The sequence below is a fragment of the Erithacus rubecula genome (genome assembly GCF_903797595.1).
Source record: "Erithacus rubecula genome assembly, chromosome: 3".
Classification (NCBI taxonomy): domain Eukaryota; kingdom Metazoa; phylum Chordata; class Aves; order Passeriformes; family Muscicapidae; genus Erithacus; species Erithacus rubecula.
The window spans coordinates 97,577,817-97,605,121 of record NC_136689.1 but is presented as its reverse complement, the minus strand read 5'-3'; the positions used below and the strand labels follow the sequence as shown (position 1 = coordinate 97,605,121).

The window sequence follows — 27,305 nt, the reverse complement described above, 5'->3', positions numbered from 1 at the left end:
CAATGAGAATATAATGGAAAACTGCACCAGATGTTTGAAACTAGTAGGGCTGAGAACTGTATTTGGGTGAATATAACACATGCACAGCTTTTGGTCTGTCCTTTAGCTCCCTTGTTTAATACTTCAGTCCCTTGCCTGGTCAGTGCAAAGAGATGTCCTGATTCAGGGTATGCATGATCTTCTTCATGCATGTTCTTCTTTGCCCTCAACCATATAGGAAACATGAAACTAAGTATTAAATCATTGTTCTGTGCTGCTGCCAAAATGACTAAAGACTAAAGCTTCTTCAACAAGTGACTGTCAGAATATATATGTATATGTGTGTGTTTTTCTTTTATTTTCCAGATGTTGAACTGCAGCCCCAAATGCAAGCAGAATTATTGTCTTCTCTTGCCTGTGTGACCCACTCTAATACTGCAAGATGAAGAGTTGCAGTAAAGAAGGCTTACAACTATTTACATGTTGAATAGTTCTGGTGGGAGCCTGTGCATGACTAATAAGGAAAAACTTCAAAATGGGTACATCCTCTACAGATCCTTTTTAGAGAAGTTAATTCCTCTGACTGTTTCATTGCACTTATTCAGCTCCTGACCTGAAAGGCAGAGAAACTCTTTCCTGAGTCACTGAGCCCTAGGATAGTTTTGCCCTTTTTCAGTTGGTTGTGTAGACAGCACGCTTCCCCAAATCCTTTCATCCTTATTCCTGTAGTTCATATTCTTGTAGCTGTAAGTGAAGGAAACCTCAGTGATCTGTGCTGAGCTGCAGGGAAATGCTCCAATGTATCCCTCAGAGGATGCTGGCTGGGAAGATCCCCTTTTCACTGCTCTGCACACCCTGCCCTTTATTTCACACCAAGGAGCTTGAGCTCAGTGCATGGGTTCCAGTGAGCCTGGCCACAGGAAAAAGGGACTCTACCTTAAACTGCTGGTGTTGCAATTGGCTTCCCCTGGCTGCAGCCAGGACATTTGGCTCTGAGGTGCTTCCTACAGAGTTCAGTGGAAGGAGGCACTCTCTGTTTGGGGCTGCCCACCTTGGTTGGTGTCTCCAGCCTCTGCCTGGAGATGTTGGGAAGTGTTCAGCATAGGGAGCACCTCCCTGGATGTTTTTGGAAGGAGATCTGGGGCTGTCTGAATCTCTGCTTGGTCAGCTGAAAAGGAAAGGGATGGCTGGAGCAGGTAAAAAGAGAAATGCATCATCTTTTTGCTCCAGCACAGTAGACTCATAGTCTGTCAGAAATCCTGGTGGAGACCAGTGCCCTACCTCTCCTTTGGACCCTGAGCAAGACCACTACCAATTTTATTTTTAATTTATTTTTTGTTTTTTTAAAACCTGGAAGTAGTTGAAGAAGCTACATAAATCCCACAGACCTGATAGAATGGCTGGGGAGTCTTGTCTAAGCAAAATAAGTAGTAGAAATATTACTTCATCAATAAAGTACTAAGGATATATTTTGAATCCATACATCATGAGCTAAGTAGCAGATGGGCTGAGTACTGTAAAAGAAACAGCTCAGATAAACATCTGAAGGATAGGATGATTCAAAAGCCATCTGAAAATGCATTTTGTCTCCTTGCTCACAAATAACCTTCAGTCATTTTATTTTTCAATTATGTACTTTCAGTTCTGCTAGATTTCTGTAATTCTTTCATTGTGTCTTTTATTGGGGTGGGAGTACAACTGTGCCATTTCCAAGGCCAACCTTTGGTGTTTCCCAATGCCTTGTGCTAGTGCAGAAGTGGGAGCCTGACTCTGCAAGAGAGAGCTTGAGGCTGGACTTGTGCTGGAGCCCTGGGGAGGAGACAGGGCTGGCTGGCATTGGGATCTCTCTGTCAGAGCACTGGCAGCTGTGAACTTGTGCTGATTTTTAGGGGACAGGGAAGGGGATCTGTGATGTGGCACACTTGAGACCTGATGGCAAGGGATGGAGCCCAGCAGGAAGAGCCACGTGGGTCACAGGAGGCATAAGGAAGAAAGCAAGCAGAGTCCAAGCCTGCAAAAATGATGATTTTTGACTCTAGGGGCCCCATTGAAACAATCTGAAGTGGTGTACTTTGCTTATTTGTCCATCACAGCAATTGCTAGATAGAAGCATTTATTTGCATTTTTCTCATCTATTTGTTCTTTTATCTGGTTTTGTTGTTGTTTTCCCCTTTTGAATAATAAGACCACAAGCAGTTGCTCATCTCTCAAGCCACCATGTTTCTGGTCAACTGGTGGTAAACTATGGAAGAAGAATACAAAAAATGTGGATCTTTTGCAGATCCCACTTTCCTTTTTGCAGGCCAGGTAACATGGTGTTGTATCAAGCTTGAAGTATTTGGAGTTCATCCTTATTTTGTGCCCCTCTTTGAGGAAGAGTGTTTTGAACTTTTAAAAAATAACTTTAGAAGGCTTTCTGTGATAAGGGGAAAGGCACAGTTCCCTTTTTCCCCCAAACTTTCCATGTGTTTCTTTTTGATATGTGATGAACTTTACAACTGGTCTTCTCTTTTCTCTCCCTCTCTTTCTCCCTTCTGTCCCCAGCATTGTTTAAAGAAGGGAAAATTTTTTATGGCTGGATGAATATCTAGTTAATACACTGCCTTGACCTCCAAAGCTTAGACTCTACAAGGTATTTGGAGATGTCAGCTGAAGGGTTCATAAATATTTTAACTGCATTACCTCACTCTTGCTGCCATAACATTAAAAATGTGCTTTCCCTGAATGTTTGCTACAGGAGTCTGATGGTCACGTCTGTGTCTGCTGGCAGCTCCCTCTTCCTCCCCAGCACGAGCTGCAGGAGGCAGCAGCTTGAAATATTAATGAGAGCTAATACAGCAAAATTGTGCTCTTGAAAAACAGAGACACACACACAGGCAGAGATGCACACTGTCCATGCATGTGTGTGTTTGATGTACTCGAACGTGTAAGGCAAGGTGCTAAAGATGCAGAGCAGGCATTAGCTGGTGTCCAGCCATGCTGCACATCCAGCACAGCTGGGCTGCCTCAGGCCCTATGGAGGTGTCAGATTCCTCACACTAGGACCAGATTCCCTCTGAAAAATGATATGACCTCATGAAAGCCTTTGAAGAAGGAACCACAGCAGTAATAGCTTTATTCTAGGAGGGATCCTCATGCATTCATTTGTGGCCCCCCACACCAAGGCAATGATTGTGTGTGTGATCTTGGTGATGAGGAGAGGCAGGAAGAGATGGTCACAGTACATATGAGCTCTGTGTGTGATGTGTGTCCCTTCAGATAACCAGTCCTGGTTTGGGCTTATGATCTGGTGAGTCTGGAGCCTGGGATGGGACAGGTTTAGTATTTTCATTTTGTTCATTTTGTTAAGCATATCAGTAATTTCTGTGTTTGAGGAGGGACAAAGATAGTTTCCTTCATACATGAGTGCTCCTTCAGTAACTCCTGAGAGGAAAGTCTGCAGTTTCCCTGGTCATTCTCCAACTAATTTTCTTCATAGCAAGGATGGTTTTCATTAGATTTCTGCTTTAATAACAGTTCTAAATGGCAGTCAGTGGAACTGGCCTTGGGAAGTGCCTGTCAGGCCAGGAGAGGCAAGGAGAGATGTTTGGTGGTCCCTTGCATGGTTTGCTACTTGTGCAGCACATTCCTCAGACAAATTTTGAAGCTATGGTGTGAATGATTTCTCATATCATGAACTTTATCAACTTGAAGCACAGGATTGAAGGGGATCCTTCAATCATAGGTGTCTCACTGAATGACTCTGAATACTTATTTCTTCTCCAGCTCTTTTTCTGCTGTCTTGAGTGTCCACCTTAACTATTAATGTAACTAAAAGAACCTGTAGCCCTTCAGTACAGTGGGTCAGGGTTGAACTGCACTTGTATGTCCTGCTGCCTTGACTGCTAAACAGGGAATTTGCCTTTCCTATTGTATGCTCACAGGTTGCTTTTCTCTCGTTTTCCCCAAGCTTTTAATAAAGCATTAGATTTCCTCTGAACCAGGAACCCTCCTGGTTTCCTTCCTCAAGAAGGAAGCAACGAAAACTCATCTAAAATAGCCCATATGCACCCAGAGTAGAAACCCTGTTCAAATATCACACAGTGCCAGGCAGAGCAGCTGCAGTTTTATTTATTTATTTATTTATTTATCTATTTGTATTAATTACCCAGGAATTAACCAGTTTACCAAATCAGGGAAAACTGTGAAAGCTTTAATTACACAAACAGTGCAAGCTGAACCTTTTGCCTTGTCACACAGGCCAGGGAGAATTCTGGGATGCCTGGTGGTACAGCTGGGTGTGTTGCCAAAGCACTTGTCCTTGCTCTGACTTACAAACTCACACCACTGCCTGCGTAAGCACATGCAGGTTTCTAAATAGAGCCAAGGAAAACAAACTGCAGCTGAAATCTGCTTCTCCTTCTGCTTTTAGGAGTCATGTCTGGACTATTGATGGGCAGAAAAGAGAGCTAATGCATCCATAGACTGGGAAAGCACACCAGCATTACTTTGCATCTCTGACAGGATCTTAAAGTCGTGACATAATTCAGATTGCAAAAGACATCAGGAGGTTTCAGATCAAGCCTACAGTCCACAGCATGGATACTTACAACATGTTTCTCAGGACTTGACCAGCCAGGTTTTGGAAACCTCCAAGGCTGAGGATCTCACAGCTTCTCTGAGCACTTGCTCCAGTGTTTGACTGCCATCATGGTAAAAATAATTTTCTTTTTATTTAGTCAGATCTACCATGCAGTTCTGCAGAGATTGACTGCACCTTTTCTGTACCTCACTGTCAGGTGGCTGTAGACACCAATGAGCTTTTCCATGGCACTTTTCTGTTTTAAGGTTGAACAAGCCCAGCTCCTGCAGCCTCTCCTTCCGTGTTGTGCTCTCAGCTGCCTGCTCTGTCCAGTTTGTCAATATCTTTCTTGCACTGCACAAAAGTTATATGCAGTTCTCCAGATGTGGTTTCACAAGTACTGAAGAGAAGGGACTAAGAAATTTCCTTGACTTTCAGCTGCTGGTTTCCTTTGCCTCAAGGTCACACTGCAGTCCCCACCCCTGGTCTTGTCTCATTTTATTCTAAAGCTCTTCCCAACCCATCTACCTAGTCTGAATTGCTGTAAGGGTTAGTCTGCCTCAGAAGCAGGACCTTCCTGCATTTGCCTGAGTCAATGAAGTACCTGGCAGATGATTTCTCCATTATCCTGAGATCTGCCTTTCAAGGCAGTCCTGCCCCTGCTGCTGCAGCTGCCCAGTGCACGCCCCAGGACAGCAGCTGACACACCTGAGTTATGGCAAACCTCCCCAGATCCAGGTTCAGTGAAGCCCACACACTGCTGAAAAGGCACTCTGCTGTGTCCCACAGGATGTTCGTAACAATGTTAGATGGTACTGGTCCCAGTACTGACCCACTAGAATGCCTCTGGGAACTGGCTGCCAGTTCAGCTTTATCTGAATAGCTCAAAGGATGGTCTGGTACACTCCTCACCTGCTGCAGGTAGCTAACCAATCCAGATGAGTGATTTGACTATAGGCTGTTTTAAAAATAAATAAATTAAAAAAACCAACAGTAGAATCCTTTTATTTTCAAAGTTTGATCAATCCATGAAAGAAAGAGCAGCACATTTTTGCAAAGCCCAAATACCTGTACAGCTCATTCAGATTTTTCCCCCAAAAAAGGAAGTGCCTGTTGAAGAGAAGGAACCAGGAAGGAAGCTGGGACCAGCTGTGGCCAGCATGATTCTGCTGGCTGGTACCTTTAGAAACACACTTCTCCTTCCAGTGTTGGTCTCCTTAAAATCACTGTACACCCAGGTGAGGCTCCATCTAACTATAAAAGACATTTTAGCATCCCTGAGTGCTATGTCAGGGCTGCCCTTTATAGTTCAGTTTTCATTTACAGGACCTATGAAAGAAATGGAGCAAAACTTTCCAGGGGGGAATGCTGCCTGGCTGTATGAGCAGCCACCTTTTCACTTCAGAGGAAATCAGGGTGTCTTCCAGTGAGTTCCAGTCACCAAGTTATTTTATTGTTACAATATCAGGAAGCAATTTTTTATTTTGTGCACGTCAAGGTGCTCAAAGTGTTAATTTTCACAGTATAGAATGGATGTGACAGCATTTGTCATGGAAGCACTCAGCAGAGTATGTTTCAACTTCATTTAGTTGTGCTGTTTTATGAAGTTCTGCAGTAAAATGTGCCAGCAAATTATGTTAGTTTCTTTCTGGTGATTAACTAATCATTCATATAATAAATAGCAGCTAACTACAAGAAAGAGATTTATTTGTCACAGATTAAGAAGAATGTCAAACTTTTCCCATTTCATGTAAAAAGGCAGAGGAAAAAATACTTCTAAAATGACTTTGCAACATGTGCTTTATTTTACGTCATTACTGAAACAAAACTACAAGTATATCCTTTTAACATACCCTACCCACTCAATGATTTTTTTCTCAGGTTTTTTTTTTAACATGGAAAGAAACCTACATTGTAATTGTAAATTTTCATGCTGCAATGTTCTCTAATGAGCCATTTGTTTCACTAATAATAGCAGTTTTAAAAAAAAGGGCATTTCTCAAGCTCGTTTGTGTATCTGTATTTGGGAACTTAAAAAAAGAAAACCCGTCTCAGATGTAAAAATGTGACTTGGAATATGTAAACATTTTCATAGACCTGAAACACTGGAAGAAGAATATCAGCTAACAGCAAAACAACAGTTGCCTTAAATCATCGAAATGGGAAAAAGCATGTCACGGGGAGCAGAGAGAAGCACACACTACTCAGTCTTTAAAGGGTTATAAGAAATGAAGTAGCTCATTAGGTCATCGATTTCACTTTCTTCTCTCATCCAACAGAAAGCAGTAATGCTGAAGAGAATGGCCCAGCAGAACACCCCATAATCCACCATAATTATTCTAGCCATTAGTTAATCTTGACGAAGTGTCAAGTTTCAGTTGCTTTTTCTTTTTCCTGAGAAAAGTCATTGATGTTTGGTGGAAATGTCTCCTGTGACTGTACAAATAAAATAAGGCATTTCAAGAGATTGTTACTTATTTTCTTTTTGCTGACAGAGGCTTGTCCACAGTGTCCTTTGTACATCAAAACCTCTGCTTTTCTACAAATGGGTATGGCTAGAATGTCTTCAGTTCCCAGAGTGGCCCTGGGTGCTGGGTGTCCTGAAGGCTCGTCAGTGTCCCATTACTGTAGCTTGAAAGTCAGTGATGTACAACAGCATATTGCACAATCCAAACTGTGTGGCTCCAGGAAGGATTAAGAAGGTACTCTGGAGTCATCTGTGGGTTCACTCCTTTCATTTCTCTCTAAGTTGTAATGGTCGTCTGGAAAATTAAATTTGCCAGACAAAGATGCAAACTTTTTGCTGATTAAATTACAAAGCAGTCCCCAGATTGTAGAGGAGTGGCACATTAAAAACAACAAATCATTCAACCTTCTTCACTGTTGATCCTTAATTTGAAAGGCAGCATGGATTCCTAAGGCTGTAGCTTCCAGGATTCCTTCAGTGAAAAATCATTGCTACCCAACTATAAAAGACTTAGCTCTTAAGAGAATATTGTGCTTTTTTTTCTTTTTCCTTTAAAATTCAGATTTAACAACTTGATTTGCAGTGTGATGCCAAAGAGATCAATTAGTTTTTTCCCTAGTCCACTTGATCATAGTCTCTGGTGAGCGATACAGGAATATTAGCTTGGCATACAAGTCTTCCTCTAGTTCCAGTTCTCCAGTCTCTCGCACCAGGAAAATGTCAGTACACAGCTTCAGGATTCGGTCCACGTTGGGGAGCTCCTCAAACATGATGGAGTGAGAGATCCCGCTGAAAAATTCACGGACAAACTTCCCTATCACCAGGACAACTGAGGCATATAGTCCCATAATGCTGGAAAGAAAGAAAAGAAGGGTTCAAATCCTGCCTTGTAAAAGGGCAGCCAAGTGTGAAGAAGCTCATCCACGTGGCTAACTGTAGCCTGTCAGCTTAATTTTTTATAACTGGTGACAAACTAACATCTACCTGTCCCCCCGATAATCTTTCTGTGGAGACTTTTCCAAAGTCCTACCAGAAGGGTGTATCTCCTGGGAATGCTTAGTCTCCTGCCTTCCTCTGTCTGTGGAGATGTATTTCATAACTCTTTCACACCCAGGGTCCTGGCTACAAGATTGAGAAGGTCACCAGAACCAGGCAGAGTTCGGGCAGAACTTGACCTGCAGCTAAACTGACATATTTTGAATTATTTCTCTTCAGTAGGAAATTGGTGTGAAGGGTGCTTCTGTTTTTATTCCCACTGTAGAACAGTTATCAGGGGTCATACCAACTTTGCAAATATTAATCCTTCTATAGATAATATTACAATCTCTCACATAACCCTTTTTCAAAATATTATTATGTTCAAGCACTACAACAACGAAAAAAAAAAACCCAAATCAAAAAATAAAGTCACCTCTATCTCTATATTATGTACTTTATTTAATTTTATGTAAAGATTTCTTCTTACCCATAGCCAGCCAAGAATCCAAGGCTTGGTGGACTGACTTTATCACTGAATATGAAGAGTTCAAGACTCTCATGGGACACTTTTTGTCTTTTTCCAAGCTGATCCAAAACCCACCACTCTTCAGATGTATTTTTGACAAGGGAAACTGTAATGTTTTCCCATTTGCAGTCTATTGAAAAAAAACAAAAAAGTGTTAATATATGTACAACAAGAATTGAAAAAATCAAACATTTTGAGAGAGATACTTCAAACATCTGCATTGTAAAATGACTGAGCAATGCAGAAGCAAAATTCTTCTAACTACCTTTTACATTATTTCTGTATACAAAAGTATAAAATCCAGACTTTGTGTTTTTTCTTCTGCAAATCTAATCTGAATCTATTTAAAATGTTTCATATCACCTACATGCTCTTCCATGCAACTGTCAAATAATATTGGTACTTTCAGGCCAAAATATCAATAGCACTCATCACATCTGCATTTCAGGCCTAGAGAAACACATTTAACCTCAAGGGTAGCAGTCAGCTTCTGTACCTCCAAGTGAAACTATGATCATAAACCATTTATGTCTGATGTAAAAGATATTATTCTTTTGTATCACAAAAAGAATGCTATCCTGTTTTATGCATACTGATCACACAGACAGGAGATGAACTCTGGTCCTTCTCAGTGTACATTAGCAGGGTATACACTAAAGCCTTCAGAAGAAATTCAAACTTGGGACCTGACCAATGACAGTGAAGCACTCATAACTTATTGCTACTCACAGAGCTGGGTTCAGCCTCAAGGATTGTTTTTCTTGATGAACCTTGACAAGAACTTACTACATAGCACTACATCTATGACATTCAAGCTCCAAATTTATCCCCAGTTGGAAAATTGCTTAGATGAAGACTTGTTCCTACTGTTCCATTCCAACAGGTTTTTCACACATGTATGTGCATAGGTGCACATATTCTGCATGTCTGTGAGTACCTGCATGTATTCTGACTGTGTAATAGCGCTCTGAAATTCAGTGAGTTATTTAAGGTGGATGCTTAGTAGCCAAAAAGCTTAAATAGCTTAAAAAAAATAATGAGGTGTTATTATTTAAGCTGAGGAACTGCATTTACAGGCATGTGACACTTCTGACTGCTCCCAGTAAGGTAGCAGGGAGATGTGGAGAAGTGCAACTTGTTATCACTTACACATAAAACAAAGGAAAACAGTTCTTAAAACAGACTTGAAGGAAAGCAGACAGACTTCAGCCTCACAGTCCTTACTGTTAAAGCTAAAACACGTGGAGATGCATTTTCTGCCTCATGGTGTATTACCTTATCTCTCCTCAAGCTTGCAGACACCAAGTAAAAACCATTTTAAGTGCATTTCAGACTGAAGTGCCCCATGACATGTTCAAGTGTGAGTGCTGCCTTGCACTTCTTTAAACCATACTCTGTTTTCCATGGTCTGGAGACATACCTCTCAATAGCTGCTTTATGGGTTTTGCCAGAGAATCACTAGGAGCCTTGATGTAGTATGGGTACACTTCCTCTAATGTTCTGGGAAAAAAATGAGAAATCAAATATTTCATATTTTTATACCTCTAAAATAATTTAGAAATACCTAACAGTGCTATACACAGTTTCCAGTAATTCTAATCTTAAGTTATGACTTTAAAGTGTTCAGATGTCACATCTGAAAACTAGCTGGATTTTTCATCTGTTTTTTTAGAACTTCAGCAGAGAGTTCCATCCATAATGTCACCATTCACACACCACGAGTTCCACATACCTGGGGCATGTGTGTTTGCAAGAAATGTAGACTTTATATTTCATTTCCCAGTGCAGTGATCACCTGTGCAATGGCAGTGGATGTACGAGTGTGTGTGGGTTCAGAAAAGCAGCTGTGCACAGAAAAGGCCAATCTAATTTCTGCCAGCTAACAGGTAAGAGCCTCTCAGAGTTTTACCAATCCCAGCTGGTCTCAGCTTAAACTTTTCAACTCTTGTGGCTACAAATCAGATCAAGTGGCCTCCAGGGATGATGTGTTGGCTTAGCAGTACTTAGAAACTACTGCTGTAAAGTAATCCCCAGTGAGAAGGTGGAAGAGGAAGAGCCAGACTTTTTTCAGATCTAAAAGGAGACACCACTGCTGTTAATGCTATAAGGCCATATCCCTAGAATAATGTTTGATACTCGTATGAAGAGCATGCCTTGTGAATTCCCATCACAGGAAAAGGTCTGATGTCAGAAATGACTGCAGATGTTACCCTTTGACCCCAGTGATTTAACACTTCCTTGTCAATCTAGTACTATTCAAGAGTAACAATGTGAGGCACAGTCTGGATGGTTATTTAGAACAAAAAAAATTCAACACAACATCCTCAGATCAAGTTGAACTGATGTAACTCAAAAGTGAGTTTAACTGTGTATGTACTGAACTTGTGCTTATCCAATAAATCAAAGAAAAGTTACTAATAGCTTCACCATGCTTGTTGTTGATGATCCAGTGTTCAGGTCCTCTCAGCCTACATTTATAATTGGAAACAAGTATTCACCTTTAATATTACTATAACTTGGCTTCAGTGCTGTTGGCATCTGTTATTAGAGTGGGTTCAATGGGCAGACGAAGCATTTGCAAAAGCTTGACCACCTTAAGCTTCACAGGGGAAAGTTTGCATGTAAATAGAAAAAGAAAATAACTTACACCTTTTCCACCTTTTCAGTTTCACTTCCTTCCATCATTTTTGCAATATGTTCTCTGGTATGATTTTTTAGTGTAAAAGTAAGTTTATCTGATGCTATTTCAGCTTTGGCACCGAGGGAGAGATTTCTGTAGTAAGTAAAAGAGAAAACACATTGACAATCTGTGATGAGAGCACAAGCTAAGCTGGTGAGGCAGCTCCTGGGCTGCTGCAGAGAAACACCTGTGGCAGAGGATGTGCAAAGGCTGATGTGCAAGGTGTGTGTGCTGCCCCTGTGACACAACAGGCCCACCTCATTGCTGCTTGTGGCCTTCTGCCTAGATGGAAGCCAGCAGTTAAGTGGAAGGTCACAGTGGGAAGTCTATAACCCTTTCAGTCATTCATGTTCACAACCTAACCCACAAGATACAATTTGAGGGTGAAAAATGACTCTCCACTAGTGTATGCATGCTTGTACCTATGAAAGTATATGGGCAAACTGAGTAGCAGTACTTAAAATTAATGTAAGGCTCAGAAATGATGGAGTGGTGTAATTCACTAGCTAATAGTCTGTGCTTACAGGAAAATAAGAGGGGGGGGGTGTCAAATGAAGTTGAATTAAATGTGCAGATTCATTACAAGCCTATTTCTGACTGTGGAAGAACAGACCCAGCATGTTCAGAGCTCCCACAGTGATTCAGCTGAGCTGCTTCTTGTGCATAGTCTTACAACAATCCAGCTTCTACTTCCAAGGTAACATGTAAAAAAGGAGGCTGCGAAGGAACTTAATTTTCATGGAGTGATGACTTAACTCTAATTTAATTCAGCAATCTACAGGAGCCCCATCTGGCAGACAGTAGCCAGCACATGACCTTGATGACTGGGTGTGCTCTAGCCTGAGGGCAACGACTTTATACTCCAGGCTACCTCTTTCAAAAACTTCATTGTAAAGTTAGTTCACTGGGGCCAAAAAATCTCACAGGGGCAGATAAAGGTCTCAATAAAATGGATCTGTGGCACTGTTATAGTATTTGCACATTAAAATAGCTTGTGTCACTTCCAGACTCCCTTAATAAGAGAACTAAGAACTTATGTTTGTATTTTCTTATCAGTTTTCTGCCTTAACTAGGTCTAAGTATTCACTTTCCATAAAGGTTATCAATGTTGTTGTTAAGGGCAGTTCACTGGAACATCTCCATTAAAACTGGCTAAAATATTCTTATTTTTCTTCCTTCCCATCAAGCCACATTGAAATTTCCACCTGGACATCTAAAAAAATGTACTTGGTAGTGGCTCTGCTTCATTTTTTGAGAACTGCAGGCAACAAATGTTTTTGTGGGTAACAAAAGTGACTTCTCTCTGTCTCTCTCCCTCCTAATCTCAGTTTTTTGCTCTGCCATACAGTAGAATTTTCTAAAAAACTAAACAGTGTGGAGCTGTTCTACTGAGCTAATGCTTGGCAAATGATCCATCCACCTCATAATAATTTTGTTATTTACCTCTGAATGGTCCATGAAATAACTAAACTGAAATCAGCATCAAAGTCTCGAAGTCCCTGTATCATTTTCTGCCTACTGGGAGGGCTGATGGTCCATAAAGAGTTTGAATTTCCCTCCAGATCTGCTCGAGTTATATCTTCTCTTGCATAGCCCTCTAGAAACTGCAAAGCAGCCTGTAGATGTAGAAGAGGAAAAGAAAATTTCAGTGCAGTGATATTCACAAGACACAGGGCCACATTTCCCAGTCAGGCAGATTTGTAAATGTTTGAGTAATTTTAAGTGCAGTGGTGTGCACTGATTGCTTTCCTGAGGTACCAACTGGGGCTTGAGATAGGAAGGGGAATCAACAAAATATAGCCAAGCTAAAAAGGCAAAACTAAATTAGCCTCATTGTTTGATGGCCATGTTGGCCAAAGTGAGTCTGAAAGTTCATGAAGTAAACTCTGTAGAGGCTATTTAAACTCGAGTTAAAATTTTACTCTTTCTTTTGTTAAGTATCTTTCTGCATAGAAAAGTGCCTGCAAAGGATAAAGCAACTAGAACCTTGTAACTTCCAAATGGATCTAGGTTACAATATTAGTGCTAATATCCATGGGCTATTTGGTAGGAACTAATATCAAATTCTTTAATGGGCTAGAAGCAAGAACTTCTTTTAAAGTTTTATCTGATCAAATGCCAGTTACATTAGCAATGCAACAGCTCCTACTAAATACCTGTAGAAACTTGTGGAAATTTGGCATATTTCTCTATGAAACACTGAGACTATGCTAAAAAGCTTTTGTTTTGACATTTTAATGTCAAAAACATTTTTAGGCTACACACACACCCCTTTTTTTGACAGCACCACCATTCCATGACTGGAAGGTGAAAGATGTGTGCTCTAGGAAGGAGCATGGGGCTTAAAAGTGCATAAGAAACTGTTTTGTCCCCACAGCATGTTCTCTTTGGCAGTACACAAACAGCATTACATCTCCTGAAAATTTGTGTCATTTAGAGGGGAAGGCTTTATACAGACAACAAGACAACAACTAGAGTTTCTGCCTTTCAGGATTTTGTGCAAAGATATCTACATTAATGGCAGCTTGTCTCACCATAACCCAGCCCTGTCCTGACAAAGGATGTGTCAGAACCTTTATTCATGCAAATTCTCCTCATAGAAATATCTTCCAATTGATGACAGCACTGATGACCACTTATAACTACACAAACAACTCACAAAAGGAAACTCCATGGAAACATGCACACATTTTTAAGTAGTGAGGTATTCTACTTTTCACTTACAGTGTTACCCCTATAGCTTCCCATAAATTCACTGAACTCATTCGGATCCAAACTTTTGAGCTGATTCTGCTGAGCACTCATGGTAAAAATAGGCTGGGAAACAAAAGAGTACATTTTATCACATTTACTTCACATTGGCTGCTACTTACACAGTACAGCATCCTGTGCATCACAATCCAAGACAATTATGGCATTCAATTCAACATGACAATGTTACAATCTCCTTCCACTGAGATGCAAGCTATCTATAATTATCTTGTATCTACCATGTGGACCTGTAGGATAATTTATTCTGTTTCCACTGCTGGTAAAGTCTGGTTTTAACTAGAAAATGAAGATAATATTTTACATCAGTGACAAACTAACATGGTTTTAAACCCAAAAGTGGTCATTTGTGGAAGGTTGCCAGGTACCTTACATAAAGCAGTTCAATTCAATGAAAGGAAGAAGAAATAGCACAAGGAAATATAATGCAAAAAGTAGAGTTTGCTTTTAGTGCTGCTTCTTTTTTACCTGATAACCTCCTAGAGTTATTGTGATTGATACATCTAGAGGCTTGTTGGTGATGCCTGCAACAGATTTGATTAAAGACATGAAGAGCAGTGGGAACCAGACAATACAAATCAGCAAGACGATAATCATGCCACCCATTCCATACTTCACAACTTTCTTTTTCTTCTGGCCTCTCGGTTGGGGATATCTCTGCAAAAGCAAACAGCAATATGGTAATGTCTCTTCTATCAAAGGTACACTTCATATGATTTGGTGGGTGAATATGTAACAATCTTAAGGCTTCTCATCTCTTGTGGTAATTTGCTACCCCATGTTGGGCCAAACCTGCACAGATGACAACAATTTCTGATGACAACAGAGAAAAGTGACAAATGAGCCCAAGGTGTGTGTCCAGTGTGAAAAATATTGTAAACCTCTGTGATTTTTATTCTTCACAACCATACAGATGGAAGAATTTAGATAGCATAATTTGAATTTTTTTGTCTAAGTGCAAGCATGAACTCACAAGAACAAAATATAAAATAATAGCAGAAACAGTGATACAACAATTTGTTACAAAAACTGCTCTTGTGAGGGGCCCACTTTCTTGTATTTCTACTTCCAAAAAGTTTTATCTGAAAATACTTTCAGGCAGACTTCCTCTCACAGGTCTTGAAATGCTGCAAACTGTATATTGTGGGGAATGGGGGGAGCAGGAAAATTCTTCACCAGCAACTGACACACACAATCAGTAAAATGTCTGATACTGCACTACCTCCACATTCATTTCACACCCCACTTACAATAGTGCTAAGAGTTCACAGGCTTGATCCAATCTGTTTCTAGTGAATTCCACACCAGCTCCAATTAACTAATGTTTAAAATTTGGTTGCTGTTCCTGGAATCTGGATACTGCTGATGTAATATCCTTCTCTCTCTTGGCTTCTGAGGATGAAAGTGACTGCTTTTCTTCTCCCTTCAAAGCAGATCACATGGCATTCTGTTCTGCCTTGTCTTTATTTCCTGTCCTCTGTCATTTGTCTCATGACTGAATTCTTAATACTTTCACCATCCTGTAAAATGTCTTACTTTCACTGTAACTTATCTTGGTGTAACTCTCCTACAGGATTTAACTTTACAGTTTTTAGTAGCCTGTCCTCCATGCACTGCATTCCACATGTGCAAAATAAATGTACTGCATTGCACCTCAAACACACCAGAAATCTGGCTTTCAGCAAATTGTTCTTGCTTTGTGACATGAATCCATAAAGTCCTATGAGAATATTAAATTTGTAATACAATGCATATTTAAAACCAATTATTTACTTTTCAGAAGCAGTGTATCAAGTCATTTGTCTCATGCTACAGAATAGTATTTTCATTAAAATATGGTATCAAGATCAGGAGGGGTGTACTATTTGTCTGCAGATTCAGGCATTTCTGATAGAATATCTCAGAGAGCCTCTAAAAGTCCAAATACCTGAGCATGCCACTCAGCGAGAGAGAACTAAAGTACCTTGAACAACACTCATAAAGTCATGACACAGTTGTTTTTCTGTATGGCATTAGCACACACATGCCAGCTTAGACATGGAAATCTTCCCATGTCAGATCTTGGTACACATAATGTGAATTGTGGCATAAAAAAATGCAGTGAGATGGAGAGCCAAAGTACAGCTGGGTTGTTACTCCCCTGACTCCTAAAGTTCTTCAGAACTCCTTCCATTCATGGCAGAAGTGAGAGTCATACAGAAAAAGCCTATATGCAAGATCTGTGTGCACTTCAGCTCTGAGTTAATCTATGTGATATTCTTAGAAAGCAATTGCTATTAAGAGGCAGGATTATAATAAAAGTAGAAATACGTCAGTAACACTTAAAAAGAAATCCATTTCCATACAGATGTAGAATTTCTGACTGGTTTGGTCACTCTTGAAATAATGTTTAATTTCTTTTTCAAATTGGCAAAATAAGCAAGCATATGGTTGCAATCTTTATAGCAGTAATAAGGAATCCAGAATTTGCAAGTTTAATTTGAACTGGAGCTTAAATGATTTAAAGAGACTGAAATTTCAGTGAGACAAATGGTGGGTTTATCTGGCCTGCAGTTCAGTTTTGGATGTGCAGGAACTCTGCAGTCCAGGAGCCAGTTGAGTTCCCTCTGCAGTTACATGAACCCAGTGTCCCTGGGACCTACACTGCAGGGCATGAGCTCTTCCTTCTCCTGACCTTTCTCCTCAGCTGCAGCTTCCCTGCTATTTCAGGTTAACTCATTTAGCCGTGTGTGAAACTCTGTGAGTACCAGGACCTCCAAACCCAGCCTTGAAAAACAGGCATGCAACTCAGCCAGCAGGCACATGCTTGTGGAGTTCACGTTATAGTGGAAAAACCAGCTGGGCACTAAAGAGAAGCCATTTGAAATTTCATTCACAGCAGCTGCCAACTAATGTAAAGTACTCAACAGTCTGAATATTTCTGAGCACAAGTGCCAGGCATATCTTCCAACAAACTTTTTATGGTGGATTTCTCAATTATTTAGGGACTTGTGATTATTTCTCTTCCCTCCTGCATGGGGGAGAGGAGGCCTAAATCACTCATGTTTAGGGTTTCCTTACTTTTTCTGATTCTCTCCAGCACTTCAGGATGAATATATGAGCATAGATATCTTCAACACAGATCCAGCTGGAAAGACTGAGAGTGGTGTCAGTCCAAACCCAGTCCATTACTGCTCTCAGCTCAGTCAAAAATGGAACTAGGCGGAACCTGAAGGGAGTGCACAGCAGATAACTTGTCAGAAACAGAAGCATCACATCAAACAAGCACAGCAAGTGTACATATGACAAGAGGGAGAATTAAGACAACATGAAAAGAGCTGAATTGGGGATTCTGTAAACATGAATACAATCACATACTAAAATTACCACAGCTTGTATTACTCTAGATCTTCTTGCCAAGCCATAAACATGCTTATGCATCATTACATCCATAATTGTGATTGAGCCACTGATAGAATAGTACAAGGTTTCCTATATTCCTCCAACCTGGAAGGAGAGCACGTTTTCCACAGGCTGGTGGGATTAATTTTATACCTTCTTGCACCAAGTGTTGCATGGCATCTTTGCAATAGGTGGTCAGCCCTCTGCCCATATGAAACTGGGCTTTGTAACTCAGGATTAAACAGCAGAAGAACGTGGGAATTAACAGGAAATCAACACACAAAGAATAGCTGTTCAAAAGGCATCATTCCGTTTCCTAGTCCCACACTTTCCTTATCAGTCACATCTCAAAGAATATTTCATGTGAGGGAAGCTTTCTTCTGTAACTTTTCCTTGGAATGCAAGAAGCCCTTACTGCAAATACAGTGAAAAGGCTGAAATTATTCCATTTTTTTTTTCTGTGAAATATGCTTCAAACTAGCTTAATCACAAGGCCACTGTAACAGTGTAAATGGTCTGCCTGTGTAAAACCACCCTTCAATCTGAGGTGATGCTCTGTCTGTTCCTTGCCCTAACACTCTGAACTCCTGAAGAGTTTCAAATGTGCAATACTTCTCAAAGCAAACTTTTTTTTGGTGCTTATTTTTAAGTTCCTGTTTCTCAGGTGTGTTGTCTTTTACTCTATTCCTTTTACCTGCTGAGACAGAGCAGCTAGACCTGTTCCAAAGGTCTCTTTGGGACTTGAGACCTTACCACCTTCTAGGACTGCAGACCTAATAACATTATTTGCTTTCTAGAACAATGGGTAGCCCCTATTTCTGTTTACAAAGGTGATTTCTAAAAAGTGTCAAAAATATCTATTCTAAAAGAGACTGAATGGCTGACTGGTATATCAGGCTTCTGGTTTCAGACTGAGAGATGGAATTTTATGAAATTTGCCTTCTAGAAATAGACTTTTCTTTTTCTTGTGCGCTACAGGGGACATACGGCATATATACAGAATGTGCTGCGCAGAATTTAATGTTTTATTTCCAGCAGTCTGTGAAGAAAAGTCATGACAAACCCCAGCATTTCACTATAGCAGATCCTTGTTACACAAAAGAAGAAAGGCAGTAAGTCTGTGCTTACCCTTGAAATAAGAAGAGGTTGACATAGTTATAACTTTTTGTGAGGAAGTTGCCAAGAACACGAGTTGGATATCCACAGCGTATCTGATAAGCTGATAAGCCAAAATAAACACATTTCACAAAATACCAGAGTTGGGCAACTGTGTTCTGGCTAAATTTCCTGTAAAGGAAAAGATAAAGGAAAAATTATGAACTTTGTACCTGTATATGACCAAATTAGCTTGACATATTTTTTTGCTCCTGGCAGTTTCCCCTTCCTGAGGTCCTGTGAAAAGCCTTGATTGCTGACCCCGTGGCAGGGTTAAAAGAGTGTTGGAAAGACTGAATGAAAAAGTCTAAAACCAGCATCCATTGCCACCTCAGGGTCACAGGGGAGAGGCTGGGAATGGGCACCCCAAAGAGTGAAGGCTTTGGGATGTGCCCTTGCCCTTTCTGGATGATGAAGGTCCCTCGCTGCCTAACATGGACCAATCTTCCTTGGACCCCATGACAGCTCAACCCTCTGTGAGCCCTGGGTAGGGACTCAATCAAGGCAGCTTTAGTAGCTACTTGTGTTAGTGGCAGCACTTCATGCAAGAATTTAAGATGGAGTGACCTCTGAGAATATTTTCTACCTTTCCCTGCTTGAGTCGAGTCTTAGTCCAACAAATAATTCAGACAGCTCTTCACTTCCTCTTCTATGGACTGAACTAACCCTCAGCCTCTCCTGGTTCTTATTCAATACCACAGTGGATCTGCAGCAGGTGCCTCATAATGGCAAGCCATAACCAAATATTTTCAATTAAATCCCACAGAAGTATTTAAATTAAGAAATTTGCAGGAGGTTGTAATTTCACTTAGAAGGAATACAGGATGTTTCAGATAGAGGTTTGAGATTAGTGACTTAATATATATTTTCCAAAAGCACAAAGTCAAAATTATTTTACTTTACTTTTACTCAATGTGCAGTAGATAAGAGAGCCATTTAATTTTTTTTTTAAATTGGGTACAATTGCTACTACACTTTCTTTTGGAGAGAAAGTGAGACTTTTCAGCCTTTTTTTACACTATAAACCTATTTCTTTTTTCTCAGTAAAATAACTTGACTGTTAATGAAGTGTTATGTGCCCAGGTGACACACTCAATTTCCATGGACAGTCAATGGAGTGAGGGAAATACTTCAAGGCAACTTCAAGTAGCAAGAGGGGAGTTAGCTAAACACTAGGGAGGGAACCTAAAGACCTCTGCATTGCAGACTGCAGTGGTCAGTGCCCCAAGCCATGAAATGAAGAATGTTAGATTTGGGAATGAGCCTGACCAGGTATGTGACACAAAATTTCATGCAGCAAGTGACCTCCACATCACCTCCAGAGCCAACTGACAGGAGCACAGGAGGAGAAATCTGTTCTTCAGAACAGATGCATATTTTAGACATTCTTCAGTTTAAAGAGATTTAAATCCACAGTCCACACATTTCAGGAAAGTGCTAAGTTATAAGTTTCTCTAAGGGATACATTTTCTACTTGCTCTTCTAAAGCAGCATAGAGCAGTCTTGGGAACAGGGAATTGGATCAGAGGCCAACATTGTCTCAGCTGAAGGCTCTAATCACTCAATTACAGGCAATTTCTCTTTCACCTGCTTGCATTTTGGCCTGAACTGAGAATATTTCTGTACATATATAACTAATTCTTCCTCAAACTTATATTGGCCACAGTTACTGCTGTGCAAATGCATTCCAACTTTCTGCTTAGAAATGAGGCAAAGAAAAATCTTGATCTTGATTCCAAAGCCTAGCTATAAACATCTCCAATTTAAATACAAAGAACTTGGTAGAGCATCAGTATTCCACCCATATTGTTTGTTTATAAAGCTTATACCTTTCTGTCACTCCAGGCAAGATAAAGAACATCCAGAAATGTATTCCAAAAACAAGGATGACCTGGAAGATGACTTTTCCCATGACAGTCTTTTTGAGGTACAGTGCTCGATCTACCACCATGGTACCAAACTGAATGAGCACCATCACCAAAAATGCCTCTGGGACCTGGTCCTCTGATAATGAAGAGGTGATATCTGCTGCAGCAGAATGTTTCTGAAAAGGAAAATATAAGGGTGGTCAAGGAAAAAGGACACTTGCATGATATTTAGCATCCACAATAAGTAAATCCTGCTGAGGATTTACAGATAGATGCCTCTGTGACGTACCCCAAAAGCCCAAAATCCAAACACAATGATGATGAAGTCCACTGTATCTGCAAGGAACATCAGCACGTACACATCAGTCACTGCACTGTAGTCTGGATGAATGAGATTGTAGAAAAACTGTCTGATGGGCACATACACCTGGAGAGTCCTAAAACAACACAGACCACAATGGGATTTAATAGCACATAACTTGCACTGAAGAAAGTAAAGGCTTAGTGTGGTATGGTTAATATTTTTCAAGATATCTAAGATCTATTCTGACAGTCTTCACAGGACTGCAGAGACACCAGTCCTTTGTTTTGATTGCTTCTAAATCACTGTATTAGGATTTGTTCAGTAGAAATATACATAGCCTATAAAGGTCACATGGGATATTTTAGATTTTATCAGGCAGATGCTACTTGAGCAACTGATGCTTTGGCTGATGTTCAGCTGATGGGACATCTGCATACAACACACACTTGAATAACACCAGTAGTAGCCTGCTCCCTTTTAAAATACTGGCTTACTGCTTTACTGTTTGGAACCTCCCCACAGACCCACACAACTCCTCATATTGCTCACTTTTTAATTGTAAAAGCCTTGGCTTTGATCATTTGCTCCTGAAACTTTTCCATGAGAAGCTCTTTTCTAGATTTTTGCTTGATGCTTAACACACTGCTTCCCTTCTGACTGCTGTTCCGTGTACTGGTACTTCCTGGAAAAAAGGGGAGGGAAAGAGAAGTCAGTTCAAAAGAAAAGTTTAAATCCTAAAGCTAGAAAGTAATAAATCTTGTGACTTCCATCTTGTATGACTCCCACATTTGAAAGAAACTTTGAAATTAATTCTTCTGCTTTTTTCCCCCAGTGTGATAAAATATTGAGAGCATCCAGTAAAGGCTTAATCACTGGCAGAACAAAACTTGATTAATAGCTATAAAAGGAAAAAGCAGACTAGTGATAAAAGCAAATATTTGATTGATCTGACTCAGTCATCTCTATTGGTATTACATATATTTAGGCTAGAGTACCCCTGCCCTTTTTACAAGATGGGACATATAACCTGTTTCAATATAACTAATAAAAACATTTTCTTAATTCATATCTACAAATATAGATATGAAAAATACATGTGCTTTGCATTCCCTGTAGCTGGAGATTATGCTGGACCAGAATTTCTGGATCTAGGCCACATTGAGCATTCCTTTAGAGCTTTTAGATAATGTAATTTAAAAAACATAATGAATCACAAAGTATGGCTCTCCATCTGAACTTTGGGAAGGCTTGGAGTGTGTTCAAACATGAAGATACATTGGTTCATGTCCTACTTCATCACAGAGAAGCAGCATTCAGTAGCCCCTGGGAGCTCCTCAGCAACCAGCCCAAGGTTTCAGTAGAATGATCCTATGGGAAATGAACCTTTGTCCTTCCAATCCCAGAAATGTCAAGACATTTACCTCTCTTAGATCTGTGTGAGGAGAAGCTGGACCTGTGAGAAAGCTGGGATATGCTGCTAGAACTCTTCCTTCTGATGGCAGTCTGCTGCTCTGGGAAGTGGACATGGATGGACTCCACAGATGCAGCAAGATTGACAGATTTCAAAGAGGCAGAAGAGTCTCTCCTGCCTCCTGTCAGAGAGAGTTCATCATCAGTATCCTCTTTATTACTGGAGCTGTCTCCTTTCTCATCTTCATCCCACAATCCATGGCACTAGTAGATAAACAAGAAGAGAACATATCAAGCCTGTATTTCTGTCACAGTATTTATCACAGGCATTTCTCTGCTCAGTCACGTGTTCACAAGGGAGAAGACAAATGTGCTGGGATATCATAGAAACTTTAGGTTGTACAAGTTCTTTAAGATTATCAGTTCAACTGTTAACCCAGCGCTGCCAAGCCCACCACTAAACCACATCCTCAGTGCCACATCTGAACATCTTCAAACACATCCAGAGATGGTGACTCAACCACTTCCCTGGGCAGCCATTTCAAATGCTCAATAACCCTTTCATGGAAGAAATTTGTCCTGATAACCAAATTAATGGCTTCTTTATATCACTCGAGTGATTAAAAAAATTAAAATTAAAAATTAAATCTAAAATAAGAAACTACCTGAACCCAGATTACCTTTAAAATGGATCTGTGGAAGAATAAAGCAAGAAGCTGAACAAGATCATAGTGCACATAACCCTCTTTCTTCTCAATGCCAATAATATTGGGTGGATGGTAAGGTTTATCTTTTGTGTAATCCACATGTTTATTCCAAGGGAAGAAGCCAAACTGGAAGAAGTATTTGATGACAATGGCCACCTGTTCAGAAACACAACACACTTGGGGTGTTTTATAAGCATGTCAGATATAATAGCCTCATGACAGTAAGAGGGACAAAATATGACTACTCTGTCAGTTTTATGAGAACATAAACAAGCCTACTCATTACTACAGAGGAATAACACTTCCAGTAATGAAGTCAATCAAAATTCTCCAACAGATGATACTCAGTGGTACTTGAGATACCACAAGCAGTGAATTCTGTCTCTTGATTAACCATTACAAAGCAACAGTTTGAAAATGCTCTGTTCTTGTGAGAACTGCTTTACAAGCCAGAAAGAATATTGCTCATTACAATGAAAGAAAGAACAAACAAGATCTTTCCATACCACAAAAATTGCTGAGGACTTTAGCAAATACTTGCATTTCTATGAAGGACCAAAGGCCCAGCCCAGATCCCAGAGATCAAAACCAGCAAAGGAGCCATGCAAGAGTACAACTTCAGATTTCTGAGTTAGACATGGGCTTGCAAAAGCAGCAGCATACCTCAGTGTAAACAATGGCTGTCATCCAGAAGCGTTTGCTTGGCCGAGGAACAGACAGCATGGCCCACAGGAATATCAGGATGGGAAGCACCAGGGTTATCATGGAGGCAGAGATCATGTGGTTAAGGATGATCACAAAATAGCACACCATTTCTGACCGGGCCACCAGAGTGTTGTACAGGGCATAGATAAGGAGCAAGACTCGAGGCTGACCAACGTAGAACTTCTCTGACTCCTCCAGCTCGTCATCATGAAACATCCTGTGAGGAGCAGAGTACCACAGATGAACTGAACATGAACTTCACAAGAGTTGCTTTTGATATTGCTACTATTTTTCCTTTTGAAAAGTATTTAAATATGCTGTTCAGTCCAATGGAAGAAGAAAAAAAAAAAAAAAAGCAGAGAATATGGTATGGTAAACAAATAGCCTGACTCTAAGCTCTGAAAACAAGAGTTTCAGGCAAAATAACTAGAAGCACAGTTCTGCTGGTTTTGAAATTTTTAATCTCCCAGAAAGAGAATCAGCCTGGCCTAAGCACTTCAACAAACACAGCTGTCCAACTAACATATCTCATGCAGATCACCCAATACTGGTATGGATTCACATCTGATTTATCAACACAGATAGGAATTTGGAGAAAAACCAGAGGTGCATCACGAGACCTATGTTATGAATCATCCAGGGGCACAAGATTAGAACATAAAAAATACTCATGAGCATTAGATGAGTCCAATCTTCTATTTATATGACTCAAATAAATATAAATGGCAGTGACTTTCATATACATTCATAATCCTCTCTGTTTTTCATGAGGTTTTCTGGCCTGAAAAGAGATCTCACTGAAAAGCAAAAATTACAGTGGAAAGCCAGAAGACAAGACACTGCATCTGCCAAAGTCAGATCTATATACCCTCTCTCTTCAGGTGCAGGCAGGCTGAAAGGCAGTTCTGTGGTTTAACATTTTGCCCTTGCATTTAGGAAAGCCCTCTCCAGCTGAGGCCAGAGAGCAGCTGAAGATTGCAGTGGCACCATCCCCACTTTAATGAACATTGTGCTACTGAGCGCAGTGTCTAGGGAGCAGAGAAGGGAACATCCTCTCATGAAAACATCTAGCAAGGTGGTGTCTCTCCATAACCCTCAGCTCCCACTGGCTTAAACAAAAACAGCAATCCAAAATAATTAAAGGAGAAGCATTTTCCCAGATAGCTGTGGAGGAAACTCATTTGAAATCACAGCTGCCTGGAGAAGTGAAGCCCTCTCCAAAAAGAATATTTAGAAAAGCCCTTGACCCCAAGACAATTGCAGTGCAGAAATTCAGTGCTAATCAGAACAATTATATATGGCATCTAGGAAAAAAAGCAGAGATTCCTCCCAAGATGACTTTGAATCACTTTAGAAATCTCTAATTAGAACAACTGCACAGGAAATTAGCTTCCTCCCTTAAACCAAACTTAGCACAAGGTCTGTATCAGAATTTAAAGCCTAGTTCTGAGAAAAAAACCTCCAAAGTAATGACAACATTTTACACATTGTGATCAACAATTTTTCCTGGCTGAGGGTTCTTACTTGTTCAGGAGCAGCTCACTAGCTGTTAGCTCGTGTGTCAGGGGGGGCAGGATCGTGTCCAGTTTGTCCGTCCGACTGTCATCCGGGCTCACCATCATGAGGCTCTTCCCAGCTGAGTCATCTGGGGAGCCAAAGGGAAGGTGTTCAAAGCTGACAGCTTTGCTGTAGGAAGGTGGAGCTTCTGCATTGCTGTCCACTGTGGAGTACAATGGCACATCGGTGTCAGGAGTATATGCAGCTCCTTCTGAATCCAGGCTATAATCTTCCACCTCCTCTTCCTCCAACCTTGATGCAGAATGAGCTCCTTCTTCCTCGTGCTCCCCTTCTACCTCCTCAATGGTTTCTGTGGTCCCCTGACGGGAGTAGAGCATGGTGACCTGCGTGGGTTCACTGTTGGAGATGGATGAAAAGAGTCAGCCGAGTTTTACAGGACTCATGATCAAGCAAAGTTTGCTAATTGTACCTTTATGCAGACAGCTGAGCAACCTCATTGAATTCACAGACCTTCAAAGTTCATAAGATCTGGTAGAAAATATATCATCCTGATTTCCTGTTACACAGCTAGAACATCTGGGTCCATCTGAACTCACAGTGATCTAACACCAGCAAAGGGCAAATTAATATTATCAATGAAAGAACTACACTACCTTTCTGAAAGCTGTTCAAGCATTTCTGATCAGTCAACACTTGTTATTTCATCTATTTAAGACATGTTCCATGGTGAAGAATAGGCAGCCATGAGATTCCTTCTAAACATGGTGCTTTTAATGAACTGAATGCACACATATCAACTCTGACTCAAACAAAAGAACATGTAACTTACTAGCATGAAGAAATGCAAACCAAATTAAAAAACTGTTCCAGTAACAGGTATCTTCCTTACCTTTAGATTGCCCTATGTTCTTTAACACTGCATTCCCTTTTACTTTGCCTGCCTGCTTTACTTCTGTATGTACCTATTCAGCTTTCTGATACACACTGATCAGTTCTTTGCTTGATCCACCTCCCTTACTTTTACCTTTGCATAGACTTATAGAATGGTTTGGATAGGAAGGTACCTTAGAGATCTAGCTCCAGCTCCCCTGCCATGAGAAGGGACATCTCCCACTAGACCAGGCTCCTCAGAGCCCCATTCAGCCTGACCTTGAACATTTCCAGGGATGCAATATCCACATCTTCTCTGGGCAACCTGTTCTAGTGCTTCACCACCCTCTGAATGAAGAATTTATTCCTAACATCTAATCTAAACTTGCCCACTTTTAATGTAAAGCCATTTCCCCTTATGCTATCACTCCATACTCTGTACAAAGTCCCTCTCCAGCTCTCTTGGAGCCGTCCTTTAAATACTGGAAGTTCACAATGTGTTTTCCCTGGAACCTTTTCCTCTCCAAGATGAACAGCTCTCTCAGCCTGTCTCCATATCAGGGGTGGTTCATCCCTCTGATCACATTTGTGGCCTTCTCTCTCAAGTATTTTTTTACCTCTCCCCTTGAACATCCCTCTCTCTCTTTTTAGTCTCATTCCATTCCTCCTTCACAGGTTAGACAACAGGCACCAGCTCAGTGTTTGTTGGCTGCATATCCCTGTATCTCAACAGAGACAAAACAAAATTTCACATGGCTCCTATGAAATTAATGGGGCCATATTTTCACATCAACTATGATCTTTTAGATAAAACTGACACAGGCAAAGCCATGGGGCACTACAATCTTCTTCCAAAACTAAAAATTAAGTTTCATTTTTTTTCCCTTTTATACTGCTTTCAAACTTATTGTTGCTATATTAGATCACATTACTTGTAGCAGAGTTTTTATTAGACCATATAAAGTTTTTATTAGACCATTAACACTTATGATGGTGTGTGGATGATTCACAGTAGCACTCTTCCTGGTTAAAATGTAAAAATCATAGAATCCCACAATTTCAAAACTGATTGACTCAAAAAAAAGTCAAACACTTTCAAAACTGAAAAACAATAAGGCAAAATTACATAAAATTTTGATGTTAAATTAATTTTTATTAATGATTGAATTTTTATTAAATGATTGAAACACTACTTCCAAATAATGCAAATTCCTGGGTTTTACCTGCTAAAAAGTGAATGAGCAAGTTTTCTCCTGCACTGGATATTAATATCATTTGCTGCTTTTACATAGCTATTTTTATTTTCTTAATTCCAACACCTTACTGTAAATCAATGGTAAAGCAATCAAAACATATTTCAAAGTCTTTCCTATATGAAGACAAATAAAAATTGAAAAACTGGCACAATGATGCCTCAGTTTCTAAAA

The 27,305-nt window shown here is 40.3% G+C and overlaps 1 protein-coding gene across 1 annotated transcript in view; it reads right to left on the bottom strand.

Annotated features, from left to right (window-relative positions):
* Window positions 1-2,498: 2,498 nt before the first annotated feature.
* PIEZO2 (piezo type mechanosensitive ion channel component 2) overlaps window positions 2,499-27,305 on the bottom strand; it is a 284,392-nt gene continuing 259,585 nt past the window's right edge. The window contains exons 39-54 of the mRNA XM_079302124.1: window positions 25,015-25,404; window positions 23,449-23,707; window positions 22,759-22,941; window positions 22,090-22,342; window positions 21,218-21,350; window positions 20,654-20,801; window positions 20,326-20,540; window positions 18,470-18,628; window positions 17,021-17,168; window positions 14,429-14,617; window positions 13,916-14,008; window positions 12,635-12,807; window positions 11,159-11,284; window positions 9,932-10,011; window positions 8,473-8,641; window positions 2,499-7,859 (exon numbers count right to left, since the gene is read on the bottom strand). Of these exons, the coding sequence (XP_079158250.1) occupies window positions 7,607-7,859; window positions 8,473-8,641; window positions 9,932-10,011; window positions 11,159-11,284; window positions 12,635-12,807; window positions 13,916-14,008; window positions 14,429-14,617; window positions 17,021-17,168; window positions 18,470-18,628; window positions 20,326-20,540; window positions 20,654-20,801; window positions 21,218-21,350; window positions 22,090-22,342; window positions 22,759-22,941; window positions 23,449-23,707; window positions 25,015-25,404 (2,971 nt within the window). The 3' untranslated portion in view covers window positions 2,499-7,606. The remainder of the gene's footprint in view (window positions 7,860-8,472; window positions 8,642-9,931; window positions 10,012-11,158; window positions 11,285-12,634; window positions 12,808-13,915; window positions 14,009-14,428; window positions 14,618-17,020; window positions 17,169-18,469; window positions 18,629-20,325; window positions 20,541-20,653; window positions 20,802-21,217; window positions 21,351-22,089; window positions 22,343-22,758; window positions 22,942-23,448; window positions 23,708-25,014; window positions 25,405-27,305) is intronic.